The sequence below is a fragment of the Leucoraja erinacea genome, chromosome 34 (genome assembly GCF_028641065.1).
Source record: "Leucoraja erinacea ecotype New England chromosome 34, Leri_hhj_1, whole genome shotgun sequence".
In the NCBI taxonomy this organism is placed as follows: Eukaryota; Metazoa; Chordata; class Chondrichthyes; order Rajiformes; family Rajidae; genus Leucoraja; species Leucoraja erinaceus.
In genome coordinates this window covers 8946598-8966043 of record NC_073410.1, presented here as the reverse complement: position 1 = coordinate 8966043, position 19446 = coordinate 8946598, and the positions used below count along the sequence as shown (strand labels likewise).

Genomic DNA, 19446 nt, shown 5'->3' with positions numbered 1-19446 from the left:
AACAGCACATTTTATATGTGGCATTAGTACATAGGCATCTGCGGTACACTCAGCAAACAAAGTCACTCTGTTTATTTTGGTGGTTGGATTGAGGATGAAATTTCACTAAGGCATGTCCTTGCACTTATTTATAGTTTTTTAGACACCTTTTAAACTCACGCTGTAGATTGCACCACCAGAAATGCAAAACATTGCAACCACTCTTACATCAATCAATCAGTTTAGATCATACAATCAAGATTAGAATGCAAGATGGTTCATTCATTTACTAATACACAGACAACTGCTATCACAAAAAGCAGTAAATCCTCCTTCAAAAAAAGATCCAAGAATTATTGCCCTTAGCGGGATCACATCTCATAGCAATGGGACCCCACAGATAAATTCATGAATATACATCATCTCCTACCTTTCCTTTTGCAATAATGAAGAAGGTGCTACCTTGCTCTCCTTGACGAATGATATAATCGCCCTTATCGTAGTAATCCTAGCAGAGATGAAGAGATTGAACATTACTACGGCATTGAAGGTAGATAGTAAAAAATGATGGATTAGGCATAGGAATAGATATGCTACTGGCATCATTTACAAGCCCGTAGTGATCTAGGAAGCGAAATATTTTGTTTATAATTCATGGTACAAGGCTCCTTATTGCTCCAAATTCCAACTCATAGACAAATGAGGGGTATGGCCTTTTCTGATCTGTGTAACTTGAATGAAGAGCTTGTCCTGAAAAGTCCAGCCAGTTTAGGTCATTATCGTGTGCACCCAGATAGAGTAAAAAGCTTTTTTGTTCGAAAGACAATACATGATTACAATCAAGCCGGCCACAGTGTACAGATACATGACAAAGGCAATAACGTTTAGTGCAAGATAAAGTCCAGAAGAGTCTGATTATACCTTTTTATTATTTTTTCAAGGGATGTGGACTTTGGAAGTTGAGGTAACATGGAACTACCTAAGGTACACAAAATTGCTGGAGAAACTCAGCAGGTGCAGCAGCATCTATGGAGCGAAGAAAATAGGTGACGTTTCGGGCCGAAACCCTTCTTCAGACCCATCTTCATGGAACTACCCATTCCTGATTGCACTGATTTCTGGCAGGTGGGACTAGTGTAGCTGGGACATGTTGGGCAAGTTGGGCCGAAGGGCCTGTTTCCACACTATATCATTCTATGACTCTGACACTGGAGAAGGTGGTGGTTATTGAATATCTGCAGTCCTTGAGGTTTTGTAAGGGAGGATGTTCCAGGATTTTGACCCAGTGAGTGAAGGAATTGTGATATATTTCCAAGTCAGGAAGGCATGTGACCTGGAGGGTGACTTCCAGTTTGTAGTGTTCCCATGTTTTTGTTTCCCTTGTTCTTCCACCTGGTAAAGATTGTAGACTTGGAAGGTGCTCTCCAAGGAGTCTTGGCGAGAGGCTGTAATGCATCCCGTAGACGGTAGAAACTGCTGCTACTGGGCAGCGATGATGAAATGAGTGCATAGTTCTGGATAGGCTGCCTATCGAGCAGGCTGCTTCGCCCTGGGTGGTGTTGAGGTTTTTGAGTGTTGTTGATGCTGCACACATCAAGACAAATGGAGAGTATTCCATCACACTCCTGGTTCGAACCTTGTGGATGGTGGACAGGCTTATAGCCCTGTCCCACGGTACGAGTTCATTCCAAGAGCTCTCCCGAGTTTAAAAAAACTCAAACTCGTGGTAGGCACGGAGAATGAACGTAGTGGGTACGTCGGAGCTCGGGTACGTCTCTTACCGGCTCGTAACACGAATGGCAGGTACTCAGCAAGACTCACTAACGGCAGGTAAGCACGGGAAGACTCGTGAAAATTTTTCAACATGTTGAAAAATGTCCACGAGAGCCCCGAGTACCGACGAGTGGCCATTACTGTAAATCTCCGAGTTCGAATCTGGGCAAACTCAGGAGAGCTCTTGGAATGAACTTGTACCGTGGGACAGGGCTTTTCGGTGAGCTAGGAGGTGAGTAACTCACTGCAGGAATCCTAGCTTCCGACCTACTTTTGTAACCACATTGTGTATATATACATAATATAATATCCATATATGTCCACTACAGTTCAGTTTTTGTCAACAGTAGCCCCCAGGAAATTGATAGTGGGAGGTTCAATGATAATAATCATGGTCAAATCCCATCCATCACTTTGCTGATGATCGGGAGGAGATGAATGGGCGGTGGCAGGCAGATCTGCTTCTTGTGGACAGGTCAGGCTGGGCAATGTTCCACAAGGTCATATAGGGTGACACACTGGTGCAGTGGTAGAGTTGCTACCTTACAGCGCTAGAAACCTGGGTTCGGCTGCTGTCTGTACAGAGTTTGTACGTTCTCCCCCCCCGTGACCTGCATGGGTTTCCTCCGAGATCTTTGGTTTCCTCCCACACTACAACGACGTACAGGTTTGTAGGTTACTTGGCTTGGTATAAATATAGAACTGCCCCTAGTGTGTGTAGGGTTGTGTTAATGTGCGGTGATCGCATGTCAGTGCAGACTCGGTGGGTCGAGGAGACTGCTACTGTGCTGTATCTCTAAACTAAATTTTAAGAAGTTGCTGTGTTGAAGCTATACTTGAACAGCATGGACACGGGTGCGGCAGGTTCCGGAGTACAAGCCTTAAGCACAATAGTCGGAATGTTGCCAGGGCTCGTAGCCTTTTATGTCACATGCAGTGCATTGAATTGGCTGCAAATTGACATCTATCATGCTGGGAATCACTGGAGGAGGTCAAGCTGGACTATTTAGCTAAAGTATTCAATAGGAGGTCTAAGTAGTATTAAAATAACTTTATCAAGTCAACCTGAAAGAACCCGACATAAAAAACCCTTTCATATTGAAATCTTGTGTTATTGGTGGGCACAAACTATACAAGTGTTTCTACTTCTAGTGTTTGATATAGATGTTTATAGGTGGCCTTTGGTACCACAACAGCAACATATGAAGAAAATAGTAGATGCAAGGAACTGCAGATGCTGGTTTTACAAAAAAGACACAATGTGTTGGAGTAATGTTGGGTCAGGCAGCATCTCTGGAGAATGGGGATAGGTGATGTCTCGGGTTGGGACCCTTCTTCATGCAGAAAAAAATTGTAGAAAATTGGGGAAATTTGACATTTGCTCCTTTGATGCCCCGATAGCAAGATGAACATCCCAACGGCCTTTAACATAATCAAAAACCCTTACAGCAAAGGAAATTGTATAATTTACAGCAAATTGTATCACTTTCTTCCCTCTAGTAACTGGCTGGCGCTGAAGATTTACGTTTCAACGTTGAAGGCCACAATTTGATATCTTGACAAACTTAACCCTGAAGAATTCCCAATAATTTTGGTCATCTACATATCTGACTTGGAGAAAAACTGCTCCAGCTTTGTTGGTTTATTACTGTAACGAGAAATAGTTAAACACTACTTTGCCTGCATGCAATCCAGTCAAATCATACAATACAAGATTGTAAAAAGTGCAAGGCTTGCAATGAGGTAGATGGGGAGATCAGGACAACACCCTTTGCTTATGAGAGGATAGTTTAGCTTATCTGGTGGTATGGGCTTTCAAACTTTTGTATCTTCTGCCCTATAGAAAAGTGAAGAACAGGGAACGACTGGGGTTTAAATGACCTTTGGTTAAATTGGCTACTTTCCCAAGGCAGAGTGAGGTGCAGATGGAATTGATGCGGGAAAGGCTGGTTTGTGTGATGGACTGGGCTACATCCAAAACTCTCTTGCGATCTTGGCCACATCTGTTGTCCAATCAAGTTGTGATGTATCCCAATAAGATGCTTTCTACGGTGAGGAGACCCTTCGCACAGACTGAGTGTCTTGTGAGTGTTCTTCCTAGTGGCCAAATAACAATCCATTCACTTGACATCTCAGATGGTTTAGCCAATAAGGAATTTGATATCTGACATTATACTTCGTTCTTGTGACAACAAAGGAGGAAGATGACTGAACTGTATTGCCTTCCATCACAGTGAGGACTGTGGTGGATGTTTACGTTAAACGTGATTTTATGTACTGTGTATATTTTTGCTTTTTACTTAATATGGCTGCATGGTGGCTCAAATTCCACTGTACCTTAATTGGTCCATGTGACAATGAAATTGAATCGTGAATCTTGAATGCTTCTTTAAAAGCCCATGAATGTGTCAATTGGAATTCATGATTGTGACATGCCACAATATTAGTACATCCTGAATATAATCAAATATGCTCTTGAAAAACCTTCAAAACTAAAGAAAATGTACTCACAACTTCAAGACAATCAACAATCTTGGACAACTTCTCTTCGGGCAAGCCTTTCAATATCGAAACACTACATAATAAATATACAAATGTTTTTAAAATTGCATTATGTCAATAGAAACTTATTCCACATCCAGCACTAACAATAAGCTCTGTATTTCCTCAGATCTGTACGTAAACATAACACAAGAAACATTATTTTCTCTACTCCGAGACCCTAGCTATCTGGGAAAGTACCTTGAGATGGGTTTTGGGCAGATGGATGGGTTTGTCAAACAAACACATGGATTAGATGCAGCTTGCAGCAGCACAGGGTGGCAGAGCAGCAGTAGAGAACACTGATATCATTGCCAGGTCAGTCAACCCCAAAAATTCGACCCAGCGCTGCCACCAAGACAGCAGGCATTTAAGGCCAAGATAAAACTGCATTTTTAAGAATTTTGAAGGTACAAGATGGCGGCAGAAACATGGCAGCTCTTGCGTACTGCCTCAGTATAATCTACTAATCTAACACTCTGTACTTAGGTATGATTGTGTTTATGTGCAGTAAGATTTTATTGAAGTGTATGCAAAAAAAACAAACTCTTGGGTGCATGTGACCATAAAGCCCCATTAAACCATTTTCATCAAGATTTAAATCTATGGAATGAAAAGAGACACAATGGAAAGTGATAGAAAACATAATAAATTCAATCATGGCTGATCTATCTTTCCCTCCGATCCTCTGGGCTTTATTTATAAATATAATACAAAAGGTATTCTACGTTGTCCTATCTGGGACACATGACAATAAAACTCCCTTGACTCTTGAAAGGTATAAATAAGGTTTCATGATGAAACTTTATAAAACACTGGCTCAGTTACATTTGGAGGGTCTAAGGAAGGATGCAGAGATGGTTGTCTGAAGCAGCCGGGGGCTTCCAGCTCTCACCTGCTGAGGAAGTTGAAGTATTTCCTATTCCTTGCCTGTGCTGTTTCCATCATGATGCTTTGGAAAACCTGACGATCCAGAACCCAAATCCAAGACTCTGTCACAGCTGAAAAAGTTACAGGCGATAGATCAGTTAATAAATATCGGAGAGACCAAATCATAGTTATAGATTAACTTTAGAGAAGATTGATATCTCTGTGATTTAACTATAAAAGGAATATTTCACATTTTTCCCTGATTAGCTCGTACCAACACCATGGAACTTCTTCGCCTGTCTGAAGCATGTCAGAGTTGAAACCTTCCACCTGAGCTGGCCAGCTGGTTGTCTCTCTGAAGTGAGATCGTCTTTTAGATTCATAGAGCCATGCAGCATGGAAACGGACCCTTCAGCCTAACTTACCTATGCCGACCAAGATGCCCCATCAACACTAGTACCACCTCCCCATGTTTGGCCTATATCTCTCTAAATTTTTTCTATCCATGTTCCTGTCCAAATGTCTTATAAATGTTGTTATACTACCAGCCTTAACTACCTCTTCTGCCAGCTCATTCCATATACCCGCTTCACTGTGTGGAAAAGTTACTCCTCAGGTTCCTAATAAATCTTTCCCCTCTCACCTTAACACAATGCCCCTTATTCTGGATAAAATACCTGTTCATTCACCCTGACTATTCCCCTCGTGATCTTATACATCTCTATAAGATTACCCCCCCCCCCCCCCCCCCCCCCCCCATCCTCCTGCACTCTAAGGAATAATGCCCAAGCTTGCCCAACCTCTCCCTGTAGCTAAGGCCCTCAAGTCCTGGCCAAATCCTTTAAAATCTCTTCTGCACTCTTTCTATCTTAACAACATCCTCCATCAACCATTCCTCAGCCCACTTGCCTGGTTGATCACGATCCTGATGTAATTTTGATAACCATGTTCTCTATCTAAAACACTACCTTACTACCTTTAGTGTCATCTGTAAAATTACTATTGATGCCTTTTACATACTCACGCAAATCATTAATATAAACCACAAACAGCAGTGGGCCCAGCACCGATTCCTGAGCCACACTATTAGTTACAGAACAACTTTTCATCATCATCCACTTCTTCCTTCCGTTAAGCCCATTCTCTATCCAGTAGGCTAACTCTCCCTGGATCCCATGCAATCTAACCTTCCACAGTAGCCCCCCATGGTAAAACCTTAGCAAAAGCTTTTCTGGTCCATATAGATGACGTCGACAGTTTTGCCCTCATTGACCTTTTTGATTACTTCTTCAAAAAATTCAATCAGATTTGTAAGACACATGTTCCCATGTACAAAACCATGCTGACTATCCCTAATCAGCCCATCTATCCAAATGCATAAACATCTTATCCCTTAGAATCCTCTCTAGCAACAGGCCTATCACAGATGTTAGGCTCACTGTTCTATGTTTCCTTATATTCTATATTCCTCCACCATTCAATGCAGCATCTAAGATTCTTCCCCAAAAGAAGGCACAACTGTCCTTGTGAAGTTCCCCAAAGCTGAGGTTAAAATCTGTCACCTTGGATGGGAGACTTCTATGAAAACTGTTCGGTAAATTATTAAATTCATGAGCTGACATAATATAATTATCGGTTGTTGTCAATGAAGAATTAAGTTGTAGTTACGTTGGGGTATTTAAGCAGCCCACTTTTGTGTGCACCAATCAGCACTTGAAATATAAAATGCGGTGCTATTCTGTGCCATTGTCTGCCTTTGTCATTGAGTCATCCATTCATGCTCACACCATCAGGATAGGCACCGAGTCCAGCATTAGTTATAGATCTTCAGCTTGACACACATATTCAGTTCGTTGGCGCAGAATTTGACATTGACATTGATTGGATCAGAGAAGCTTCTCCACACCACTCCCAGTTTGCATGTCAGCTCTGCACTTACAGAGAGAGGAGAGGAGTGAGAGAAAGACCAACACTCACAGAGATCTAGCTTTCGTTACCTTTAACAGTAGCAGTCCTTTTGCAGTTGTAGAGAATTGCAAGCTCGCCAAAGGCTGTCCCTGGTTGCATCTGTCCCAACAGTTTGCCATTCTGCATAACTTCCAAAATCCCTTCTGTAAAAGTATAGTTAACATTTATTTGCAGTAACATTCAATGTTCAAAATTAAATTGTGCAGGAACGAACTGCAGATACTGGGTTATACCGAAGACAGACACAAAATACTGGAGAAACCCAGCGGGTCAGAAGAAAAGGAATAGGTGACGTTTCAGTTCGAAACCTTTCTTCAGATTGAAAGCAGACATGGGGTGTTGCAGAATTCCCGTCAGAGAGAAGAGGAGAAGTTCCTAAAAGTAGGCATACCTTGAGGAGATATCGCAGTGGAGCAGACAAAATGTGCAAGAAAGAACTGCAGATGCTAGTTTATACCGCAAATACCACAGGCTCTCAGTCTGAAGAGGGTTCCGACCCGAAACATCACTAATTCCTTTTCTCCAGAGATGCTGCCTGACCCGTGAATTACTCCAGCATTTTGCAACAATATTCAAAGTTACCTCAATCAGAGACTGACGTCAGGCTGTAATGGATGTCTATTCTGGACATTTTCTCCAGAGATGCTGCCTGGACCCTGTGAATTACTCCATTGGCTATATTTAAGAGGCAACAAGGGGATCAGAGGGTATTCAGGTAGGGATACTTCAATCAGCCAGATGGCTGAGGCTCGTGGCCACTCCTGCACCTAAATGGATGTTTCTAAATCTCATAACAGGTGCACTGCTTTAAATTAGCTTTCATTATTGCACAGTCCACTATCCAATTTTATTTTAGCATTGTTAGGCTTCATTTTCAGCTTAATGATTGATTATACAATTAGCACCTTTCAATGGACACCACAGAATCAGCACCATGTCGAAAACTGTTCAGCCCAAATCGTTGGTGCTGCAGCCAACCTCCTTCCACTTCCATCTTTTCAAATCAACAGATTGCTTCTCTGTCTCGAGTGGTCAGGCAGTTTTTTCTTTTATCAACACAATCACCTCAACTATTCACCATTAGAATAGATTTCAAATTCTCATCACTCTCTGGGTAAAGATTTTGCCCGCACACCCTACTGGATGAACTGTGATTGTTTCATGTTTTTGACGTTGACTTCTGGACCCTCAGATAAGTGGATACATCGTTGCAATGTCTGTCCGATTAAGTCACTGCTTTGTTTCATAGATCTCCATCACATCCCTTCTCAATTATTCCTCTTTAAAAAGAAAAGCCGCAAAATGAAGATGCCAGTTTTATTTTATAACTTAAATTTTCAGGAATTCCACGAAGGAGCCAAAGAGAAACGTATAAAATGATGCGAGGCAAAGATAGGATATACGGTCAAGACCTTTTTGCCAGGATGGGGAAAAAAAACAAATACTTGAGGGCATAGCTTTAACGTGAGAGGGGCAAAGTTTAAAAGAGATATACGGAGCAAGTGATTTTACACGGAGGGCCGTGGATGTATGGAACTCACTTCCGGGGTTGTTTGTAGAGGCCCGATACAAAAGTGGCAGTTACTGTAAGAGGCTTTTAGACAGGTACATGGATATGCAGGTAATAGAGGGATATATAGTCAGATGAGATTAGTTTATCTAGGCATATTGGGCAGACATTGTGGGCCAAAGGCCTGTTCCTGTGCAGTACTGCTATGCTCTATATTCTATGTTCTAGATCATTACATTGCCATTTATCCAATCAACAAACAACAAGATTATTAAAACACATAACAAGAGTATGGAACCAGAGGACATTATCCTAAAATCAACACCAATGTTGTTTAGGAGTACTTAAAGATAGCGGAGTCATGGGATATGGCAAGAATGCAGGAACAGGGTACTGATTGTGGATGAGCAGCCATGATCATATTGAGTGGCGGTGCTGGCTCGAAGGGCCGAATGGCCTACTCCTGCACCTATTGTCTATTATCACTTACACGCAAATGGTGAAAACCTGAAATCTTCTCAGAAGACTGGAGGATGGATTTTAATAGATGTTATAAGGAGCAAATTCAGGTTCATGAAGGTGACATGCAGATCGGCCTAAAGGACAGGCACCCTTTACATCAAGCATTAATACAATGAGATAGACACAAACTGCTGGAGTAACTCAGCGGGACAGGCAGCATCTCTGGAAAGACAGAATGGGTGACCTTTTTCGGGTCGAGATCCTTCTTCAGACTGAGAGTCAGGGGAGAGGGAGACTAAAGATATGGAAGGGTAAGATGTGAAAACGCAGATCAAAGCAGACGATGATCAAGGAAGTTTAGAATGGTTCTAATGGTTCAATATGATGAGGCCCACCTGCTAGAACATAGAGGTGGTTTCCTTGCTCTCCCTCCTGGATGACGAGATCTGTTTCTTGGTAGCTCCTCTCGTACATGCACTCCACTATCTCCCTCACATGCTGCGATTCCAGCTTCTTCAGGAATTCGTTGTGCATTATCGCATCGGTTATCAGTTTCTTCAAGCTGCACAATATAATCCTCAGGTGATCACAAACATCCCTAGTGGTAATCATCACAAAAACATTCCACGTACATTAATTACCCTCCTGTATTTAGCAATTAACACTGAGTGGAAGGGAAATTTTTGATATTTCATGTTGGATGCACAAGAGACTGCAAATTCTGGAATCTGGAACAAAGTTCATAAATTTAAAATTTCATAATTTATAGGAGCAGAATTAGTCCATTCGATCCATCAAGTTTACTCTGCCATTCATTCATGGCTGATTTATCTTTCCCTCTCAACCCCATTCTCCTGCCTTCTCCCCATAACACCCGAGGAATGGCAAAGATCAAAGTGCCTGAGGAACTCAGGCAGCATCTATGGAGCAGGCAGCATCTATGGATGGAAGTGGACAGAGACATTGGAACCTTTCTTCAGATACTTATTTTTACTGTGCTGGAATCAAATTGAAGAATTGCCACCATTGAGATTGGGACAGCCAAAAATGAGGAGCACACTTGCTCTCTGAGAAAGTCGCAAAGTGCTGGAGTAACACAGCAGGTTAGGCAGCATCCCTGGAGAAACGGGATGGGTCCAGACCTTTCATAGACTGGTCAGTTTGAGGAAGAGACCCAACCCAAAACTTCAACTATCCATGTTCTTCAGTGATGCTGCCTGACCTGCTGATTTATTCCAGCACTTTGTGTCTTTTTTGTTTGCAAATCGGCATCTGTAGTTCATTATTTCTATTTGCTCCTTGAGGTGGTTTTTTTTTGGTCTGTATCCAATTCAAACTCATAATGAGAATCAAGATATCACCAGAACAAGTTCATATAGTCATATGAACCACCTCTCCACAGCCATGTGCTTTTGTTAAGTAAACAAACTCCCAATTTATGCATGGGCCTGAGAATTAAATATGCCATTGGATGAATTATCAAACCTGATGGGGAAGCCCGAGGTAGTGTAAGAAAAATAGAAATACATGTTGTTGCCTTACTCTTCAATGCAGGGACCTTCATGTTCCAATGTATTTTACACACAATCTGGTACGTTTTGTAGTACTTATGTTGTTATGTAGCTCAAACTATTATTTAAGGACAACAGACAGCTGTCATATGATAAATGACATATAGCGAGGTTTAATACTATTATGGATTAATATTGACCAGGATACTAGGAAACATGGTAATCAATGTGCTGTTTACAGACATTGCTGATTGAGTGGAAGAAGACAGCTCCTTTGTTCTTTATGGTGTTTTTATACCAGAAAATTAATAGTTTTTTTTAAATGTCACTGAATCTGGTCTGCAAGAAATCTCTAATCATTCCTACTGCAGAATGGGGAGAATCTTAGAGTTACAACCTCTTAGTAATTCAGCTAACAGAATGCAGAGTTTGGTTCATATCCAACAATTAAATTGCAGCCTTTAGATTATTGCCTTTAATTATTCTGGATTCAAACATATATTGCTGTCAATTTGAAAATGAGACTTCATTGTTCAGTATTTGCTCAGTGTTTTGGTTTTGTAATCTGTAAGAATGAAAGCTAAACCTTCTGCTGATGATTATCAAACCAGGTAATTAGTTATTCTGAGATTTTTACTGTGCTGTGACCAACCTGCAGGTAATTAACTGGGAATTTCTAGGTTGCCTTTAGAACTATACACATCCATGCAAATTGGAAGTATCTGATACTATGAGCTTACACGATCCCCAGCCAAGTTTGTGTTAAAATTGCATGGATGCAATTGGTTGCACAAATTATTTGTGTTAAAATTGTGGCCATTTACAATGTTGCTTGAGGAGAAAGTATGGTGCATAAATAAGTACAGAATTGTCCAAGCTAATGATGTGATTGCCTTCTAAGGTTGTCCTTGGTCTGAGGAGCATGTTAAGTTGAATGGGTTGTATATCTCCCACAGTGTTGTGGGAATCTAGCTGCTCATTTGCTGGGCCAGGTGAGGTTCTTCATTCTTACCTGGAATCCTTCCGTACTCGAAGCTGCTCGATAGAGAACTTCGGCACACTGTGGCAGTAATAATTCCGGGAGGTCGGCTCTGCTGACACTCCCTCTTTGGCCTTGAGGCGTCGGTGGATCTCAGTCGCCACCTGGGCAAAGCGTTTTGGCCCTTGGTTTATGACACTGACCAGCTTCTTATGTTGGTTGGCAGAAGAGGTATTGTACCCAATGGCATCCTGAAGCTTGCCGATTTGGGAAAGTTTCCCTTTAAGTTCTTTTTCCAGCGACTTTATTGTCTCCAACTTCTGCCTCAGTTGCTCATCCTTCATCCTCAGTTCTTCTTCTAGAGTAACAATCTTCCCTCTGAGGTTGTCCAAGTTCTCCAAGGAGGTGTCTGTCGGGGTACGGGGGGAGTTATTCTGTTCAGGCCTTGGTGCTCTCACAGAACCGTTTCCCATTGCATGAATATAAATCATCCCAAAGTTCTCTCAACAGATGCCAAGCCAGACTGCTGCCAAAATAAAGAAAACATTCATACAGTAGAATATTGTTAAAACACAGGCAGCTGATATAGTGCTTCTTAAAACTCTTTAACAGATTGTTTCTGGTTCCATTAACAATCGCTTTCTCTTTGCAAATGATACAGTAAACAATTACACTTAACCATATGTGTATAAATTGTCATCAAACCTTAGCCCAAGATCCCAAGGGCATTACTTAGTTGATTAATGGGGCGTGCAGTCTTCTCCAGGATCTCCATGTGCTAGGCTGCCATTTGTTCCTAATGTAGGAAACGTGGTTGACACATTCACAATAGCAGTGTGGCAATGATGATTTGCTTTTGGTCCCTGGGTGACGGATGAATATTGGGAAGGCATTGAGGAAAAGGAGGTTTAATGGTCTAAGAGTTTCAGACTTGCAATAACTTATTTTTCCCAATGGATTTTCCAAAATTAAAGGTCTTTTTAATAGTTAAAAGTTTATTTTTTTAGTGTCAGCTAAAAATTATTAAAGCCAATGGTTAGCAAATGGGGGAGCTTAGTCAATAGTTTCTCCATTATCATGTGTACCAAGGTACAGTTCAGCTTTGACTATCACCACACATAAGCACAATCTCCAGTTAGTACAGAAGGTATAGAATACCCACTGAGTCTATATGCACGAGTCGCCATTTTAGCACCATTTTACAGCTCCTGGCCACAAAGGTTCATTGCAGCCACCAACTCCATTCTGATCGTCCCATGACCCATTGTCCCTCTCCTTGCACGGCCCTCTTCAACCCTTGTTCTCCGGCTCTATAATAGAATATCATGTGTATAGTTTTTAAGGTGAGAGTGGACAAGTTTAAAGGAGATGTGCGGGGTAAGTTTTTTTTCATGCGGAGAGTGGTAGGTACTTAGAATGTGTTGCGAGGGGAGGTGATGGAAATGATAGGGACATTTAAGAGGCATCTTTGGACAGGGACATGGAAATGGGAATGGAGGAATATGGGTCATGTACATCAGAGAATAGATTAACTTGGCATCATGTTTTGCACATTGTGGGTCATAGGGCCAGTTCCTGTGCGGGACTGTTCTACGTTCCGTGTTCTATGAAGCAATGCATGTCATTTTCAATTACCTCTCGTGATGAAACTGACATCTCGTGACGAAATAAACTGTTAAGAACCACAGGTGTCTGATTTGTGGAGTTTATAAGAATTAAGCCATTTATAAAAAAAGAGAATGTGAAAATAAATATATCCAACATTTTAGTTAGATCAAAGGTCCTGAATACTTCTATGTCAACCCTATGGAATAGATAGAAAATGTGGAAAAAACATACCATATAGTTACAGATTGCTGAAATTGGAACTTATAAAACAAACGTTCAGCTACTCAGTAAAATGACAATCTGTGAAAGAATATATAATGAAAGGATTTATGATATCTGAAACAAGGTGGAATAACTTAGCATTGAAGATTAAAGTGGAGAGGTTTGAAGAACGTATTTCAGACTAAGTGTTATTAGAATTAGAATCCATTGGCCCATTTGCAATTGAGATTATACACTGTTCAAAGGGAAAGATGGATAAATATTAGAAGTGCAAACCAATCTGGAGAAACAATAGGAGAGTGAGATTAGTAAAAGGGAGTTGTATGGACCTGACATCATGAGTAAACTACTCAAACCTTTAAGACAATAGAGAAACGAGATCAAAACCCTTCAACTTGTCAAACGATGATGAAAGTGATCTTTAACTCTTCTCCCCCCAGGGGAATGGCTGTGAAGATACTTCTCCACAAATCCAAAAATAAAGTATCGCTGCAGGACGGGAAGGAATAGAAGAGCATTAATCTTTGGGATTCTCTACTCCAGAAAGCTGTGCAGACTGAACAATTGAATCTACTCAAGGCTGATACATCGTTTGGGATAACAGGAAGGTCAAACTTCATGAGGAAGATATGAGAAGGTGTTTGAGATTAGAGCAGATGTGGTCTTATTGGACAGTAAGGAGTAGGCTTGATCCCCCTCCAGTTTCTTGTATAGAAGGGGAGACTAAGGGGAAGATGATGTGGTTGCAGGGAAAGGAACGGAGAATGCTCAGGGGAATACAGATGTGATAGGTTGAATGTGTACGGAGACATAACATTCTGAATTTCCCTGAGGGGATCAATAAAGTATTTATTATTATTATTTATTAGCGAATAGTGAATCGAGATATGGAGAAGGAGGATTAGAAGAAGGAAAAGCGAATTGAGAGACGTGAATTGAGAAATGGAGAGAGGAGACGAGATTGGAGGGAGAAGGAAGGGGAATTGGAAAGACTGTGAATTGAGAGACGAGGAGGAGAGGGGGAGATTGGAGGGAGAAGAGGGATGAGTTTGAAGGAGAGGGAAAGTGCAGAGGAAGGCGGAGAACACATTGTAATACAAAGGGTGCAGGGGGTAGGGTGGAAGGGTTGAGGCAGGACAGAGACCCCGGGAATCGCTGACCAGTGTTGCCCTTGTAATGCAGAATTCAGAAAACCAGCTTGGATGCGGGAGAACTGGGTCGGCGGATGGGGGAAAGAACAATGAACTCAAACGTAGATTGCACTGATTATTTTTGATCTAATCCTGTAACCCCCGCCCCGCGAAGCAAACCAGTCCCTCGGGGTGGGAGGGAGAGAAAGGCTAATTCATCTATGTTTTACGCCGCAAATCTATAGCGCTGTAACAAACGTCAGGTTCAATGTACACCCGTCCCACAGAGAGAACGGAATCTGAAAGGGAAGCTAACCAACAAAACCTTTCAAAACAGCATCTGACTATTGCACAGTTTAAAATCTCAAAGATAAGTTTTAGTAGATGCATTTACACCAGCAGATTAAATAGGTGGATGGAAGGGAGGGAGGGAGATCGATTGGAGGGAGGAAGATGGGAGTGGTGCGTACAGAGAGCGGTGAGATATTGGAGCTAACATGGGGGTAGAGGGGAAGACAGGGTCTGAGTCGCCCTCCTCCCTTCCACCATTATTTATCCCCCACTCCAACCTGGCCCCATCTGCCACTAACTCCCTCCTCGCCTCACCAGGTTGCACCTAGCGCTCGCCAGCCCCTCTCAGCTCTTTTTAAGACACAAAATACTGGAGTAACTCAGCGGGTCAGACAGCATCTCTGGATAAAAGGAATAGGTTACGTTTCGGGTTCTTCACTCTGAGAGCCGGGGAAAGGGAAACGAGAGATATAGACGGTGATGTAGAGATATAGAACAAAGAGGTGCAAACCCCGAAACGCCACCTATTCCTTTTTCTCCAGAGATGCTGACTGACCCGCTGAGTTACTCCAGCTTTTTGTGCCAATCTTCGGTTTAAACCAGCATCTGCAGTTCTTTCCTACACATACTGGCTTACCTCTTCAACAGGTTATCTCCCCTCTCCGACCCCCATGCAGGGTCCAGACCCGAGCCATCTCTCGCCCTCCGCAGATGCTGCTTGACCTGATGAGTTAGTTCCTCCACAGCGCTTTGTTTTGTCTCCCTATGCAGCCGCCGTTCTCTGCATCGGTAAACACAGGCAGACTGGGCTGATGCACGATCCCGGCGCCGTCTCCTCTTCTCTCCCTCCTGGGCTTTGCACCGTAGTGGCCCTTGGTTAGACCAAAGATCTTTGGGACAGACTGCTGGGTTAGTGGCACCGGGACGTGCCCAAACCGACGGCCGACCTCCCACCTCCCACCTCCCAGTATCTTTGCCTCTCACCTCCCACCACATCTGCGCTGATCCCCTTCGACTCAGTCCCTCCCTCTGGCGGATGTAAACAGGGAGTGCGAGCCCTTCAGAAAGTTCACAAGTTTCTGTTCATAAGTTAAAGGAGCAGAATTAGGCCATTCGGCCCATCAAGTCTACTCCACCATTCAATCATGGCTGATCTAACTTCCCCTCTTAACCCCATTATCCCGCCTTCTCCCCATAGCCCCTGGCACCCCAATCAAGATTCTGTTGATCTCCACCTTAAAAGTATCCAGTGATTTTTAGACAATAGACAATAGGTGCAGGAGTAGGTCATTCGGCCCTTCGAGCCAGCACCACCATTCAATGTGATCATGGCTGATCATCCGCAAACAGTACCCCGTTCCTGCCTTCTCCCCATATCCCCTGACTCAGCTATTTTTAAAAGCTCCACAGCCGAATATGTCAATGAATTCCGCAGATTCACCACCCTCTGACTACAGAAATGTCTCCTCATCTACATTCTAAAGATACGTCCTTTTATTCGAAGGCTTTGGGCTCTGGTGCTAGGTTCTCCCACTAGTGGGAACATCCTCTCCACATCCACTCTATCCAGGCCTTTCACTATTCGGTAAGTTTCAATGAGGTCCCCCCCTCAATTTTCTAAGGCCCGGGGCCATCAAACGCTCATCATATGTTACCCCAATCATTCTCAAAAATACCTCTGGCATTAAACTTGGCCAATCACCTGAATTCGAGGGTCAACTTCGCAGTCAGCAAGGGAAAGGCTCGTGAGAGCAGGCACCTTTGGTGCTCAGCTGGTAACTTTATTTAACACTGGGATCAATTGGTTTTGGAAACTGTTAATATATTGACTTATTATTGTCATGTGCACTGAGATACAGTGAAAAACTTTGTTTAGCAATGCTCTCCAACCAAATCATACCGTACAGGAATATAATCAAACCATGAATGAGTGCCTGAGTCTGAAGAAGGGTCTCAATTCAAAACATCACCTATCCATTTTCTCCAGAGATGTTGCCTGACCCAGAGTTACTCCAACATTTGTCCCTTTGGTATAAGGGCTGAGGTTACTCCAGATTGTTTTGTTGTCCATCTTTAAGGGGGAATCCTTTATAACGAGATGAGGAGAACTTTTTTTTCACACCCGAGCATCTGCTCGAAGGGACGATCCAGCAGGGTATGGTATAACCAGCATCTGCAGTTCATTTTGAATACATACGTGAGTGCATCTTGGAGCAAGGAAACAGATATGGATGGGGAAATAGTCAAGGTAACCAGGTTAATGTACAAAGGTGGTGGAGTCACCTCCAAAGGCCACACACTCCAGCTGTGGTCCAAGTTCTTTGGTTCTGACGATAACTGCAATTGTGACCTTGATGGAAATTATACTTTTAATACTTTGGCTGCTCCAAGGTTCAACAAACATGTGCCCCATTTACCTTTCACAATTGCATTTCCAGTGAATGACTGAAAAATGGTCCCCATCCAAAATGTCGCCCTCCACAGATGCTGCCAGACCCGCCAAGCTACTCCAACACATTATTTTTCCTCAGCATTCCAGCATCCACATTAATTCTATTTTTAATTCCCCAATTTCCTGGTAGTTACTCCAGATTTTGACCACTCAGCTATGTACTAGGGATAATTTACAATGACCAATTGACCTGCCGGTAAGTAGTCTTTCCATAAGCCAGGTTGCTGTCCGATTCATCTCCAATCCTATTGAAGACTTGGTCTATGGAACTGATGTGCCCTAATGCTGAGAACTGTATTCTGCACTTTGTGTCTTCCCCTTTGCCTCACCTATTTTACATGAATTTAACTTGAATGTATATATGTATGGTATATCTGATCTGTTTGGGCAGCGTGCAAAACAAAGTTATCCACTGTACCTTGGTACACTTGACAATGAATAACCTAAACCTAATCTTTGGTCTGTACTGGCATCTGTTAACATCAAACACGGCCGCTCAATGCTTCAACTACAGGAAAGTACATCTAGGGCTTTTCAATGTTCACTCTTTGAAGATATAGGGAGAATCACAGCAGGGGATCTGCCTTCCAAAGACAAACTGCAGTCCACATTCTATTGACTAAAGGAAAGGTGAAATATTGAGCATGGAGCTGATATGACAGTTCAGCTCACACTAACTTTCCATGATGAGTTCTGCATGTTCCATCCACTTTGAAGTCTGGGACCATCAGCCCTCTAATTGCATTTATCTTAATTCTTTCTGAAAAGTCTACAGCTTCCTTCCTCCTTTCGAGGCAAAGACTAAGGGATGATGAGACAGATGATTTGTGAATAGAGGTTGCATCTAACATTCGCTTGCGTGAATTATTTAGATTTACTGATAAGAGACGATCTGTGAGGTGATCGTGAAGTGGACATCAGCAGCGGCCCATCCCATTCCCACATTGGAATTATTAGCAGGGTACGTCATTTCACCAAAATAATTAAAACTGTTCTGAAGCAGGCACAATATCTGTAGAAACCTCTCGTCCAAATAACGTAATGCAAACTTCTGGAAGAAGTCATTGGATCAGGCTGCATCTGGGGAGGAAATGGTCAGGCAACATTTCGGGTCCAAACCCTTCTGCAGACTGAAAGGACAATGAGTCTGAAGAAGGATTAAGACCCCAATTGTCACCTGTCCAGCCCCTCCACAGATGGACAGGTACATGGACAGGCCAGGTTTAGAGGATGAAGACCAAACGTAGGCAGGTGGGATAATGTAGATGGGACATGTTGGTCGACGTGGGTAGGCTTGGTCGAAGAGCCTCCATCCACGATGTATAACTATGACTATGCAATGCTGAATTCCTGAAGCACCTTTGCTCAAGATTGCAGCAACTGCAATGTCTTGCAGTCCATGTAACACTAGATTTTTCTGGTGATTTTTTGTATTCCACCTAAAATTATATCATAAATCCTCAATGACGAAAGTACAGTATAAATTACAGAATTAGGTGGAATTCAGTCTGAAGAAGGGTCTCAACCCAAAAGTCACCCATTCCTTCTCTCCAGAGATGCTGTTTGTCCCACTAAGTTACTCCAGCATTTAGTGTCTCTCTTCGGTTTATACGGTTCCTTCTTACGTATTATGAATGCTCCACTGTGAAATCTCTTCAAGGTATTTCTTCTTTGAAGAAGTTCTTCTCCTCTCTCCGACGAGAGTTCAGCAACATCCGCTCTCCCTCTGTGGTTCCTCCTGATCGCCGACTCTACGACCACATATTAACCCAGACTCACTACCACAACCATGTTTGTTTTCTCAGTGCTTGCCTGCGTCTCCATCTTCTAGCTCTGGGATTCCAACTCTGGTTCCAGACCTCGCAGTTCGGACCCAACCCGATTACTGGTACCGACAGTCGATCTGCCGCTTTTCGCAATAGTTCTTCTTCCGTGCCCTGTGCTCCACACTTGCTGCGATGGATCAGTCTGAAGAAGCATCTCAACCTGATACGTTTGTTACCCATTCCTTCCCTCTAGAGATGCTGCCTGTCCCGCTGAGTCACTCCAGCATTTTGTATCTATCTTCAGAACAGGTGTTGTTTGCTGCAGGGTTTAAATGCCAATGGCAGAGAGCAAATGTTAGCTTAGCTAACCTAGGTTTTAGATAA

General features: G+C 42.7%; 1 protein-coding gene across 2 annotated transcripts in view; it reads right to left on the bottom strand.

Annotated features, from left to right (window-relative positions):
• LOC129712974 (cGMP-dependent protein kinase 2) overlaps positions 1 to 15932 on the bottom strand; it is a 38113-nt gene extending 22181 nt beyond the window's left edge. For both annotated transcript variants that reach the window (XM_055661798.1, XM_055661799.1), the window contains exons 1-7: positions 15482 to 15932; positions 11627 to 12119; positions 9499 to 9665; positions 7161 to 7274; positions 5189 to 5294; positions 4264 to 4327; positions 410 to 487 (exon numbers count right to left, since the gene is read on the bottom strand). In XM_055661798.1, the coding sequence (XP_055517773.1) occupies positions 410 to 487; positions 4264 to 4327; positions 5189 to 5294; positions 7161 to 7274; positions 9499 to 9665; positions 11627 to 12084 (987 nt within the window). In that variant the 5' untranslated portion in view covers positions 12085 to 12119; positions 15482 to 15932. The remainder of the gene's footprint in view (positions 1 to 409; positions 488 to 4263; positions 4328 to 5188; positions 5295 to 7160; positions 7275 to 9498; positions 9666 to 11626; positions 12120 to 15481) is intronic.
• Between the last annotated feature and the right edge of the window lie 3514 nt (positions 15933 to 19446).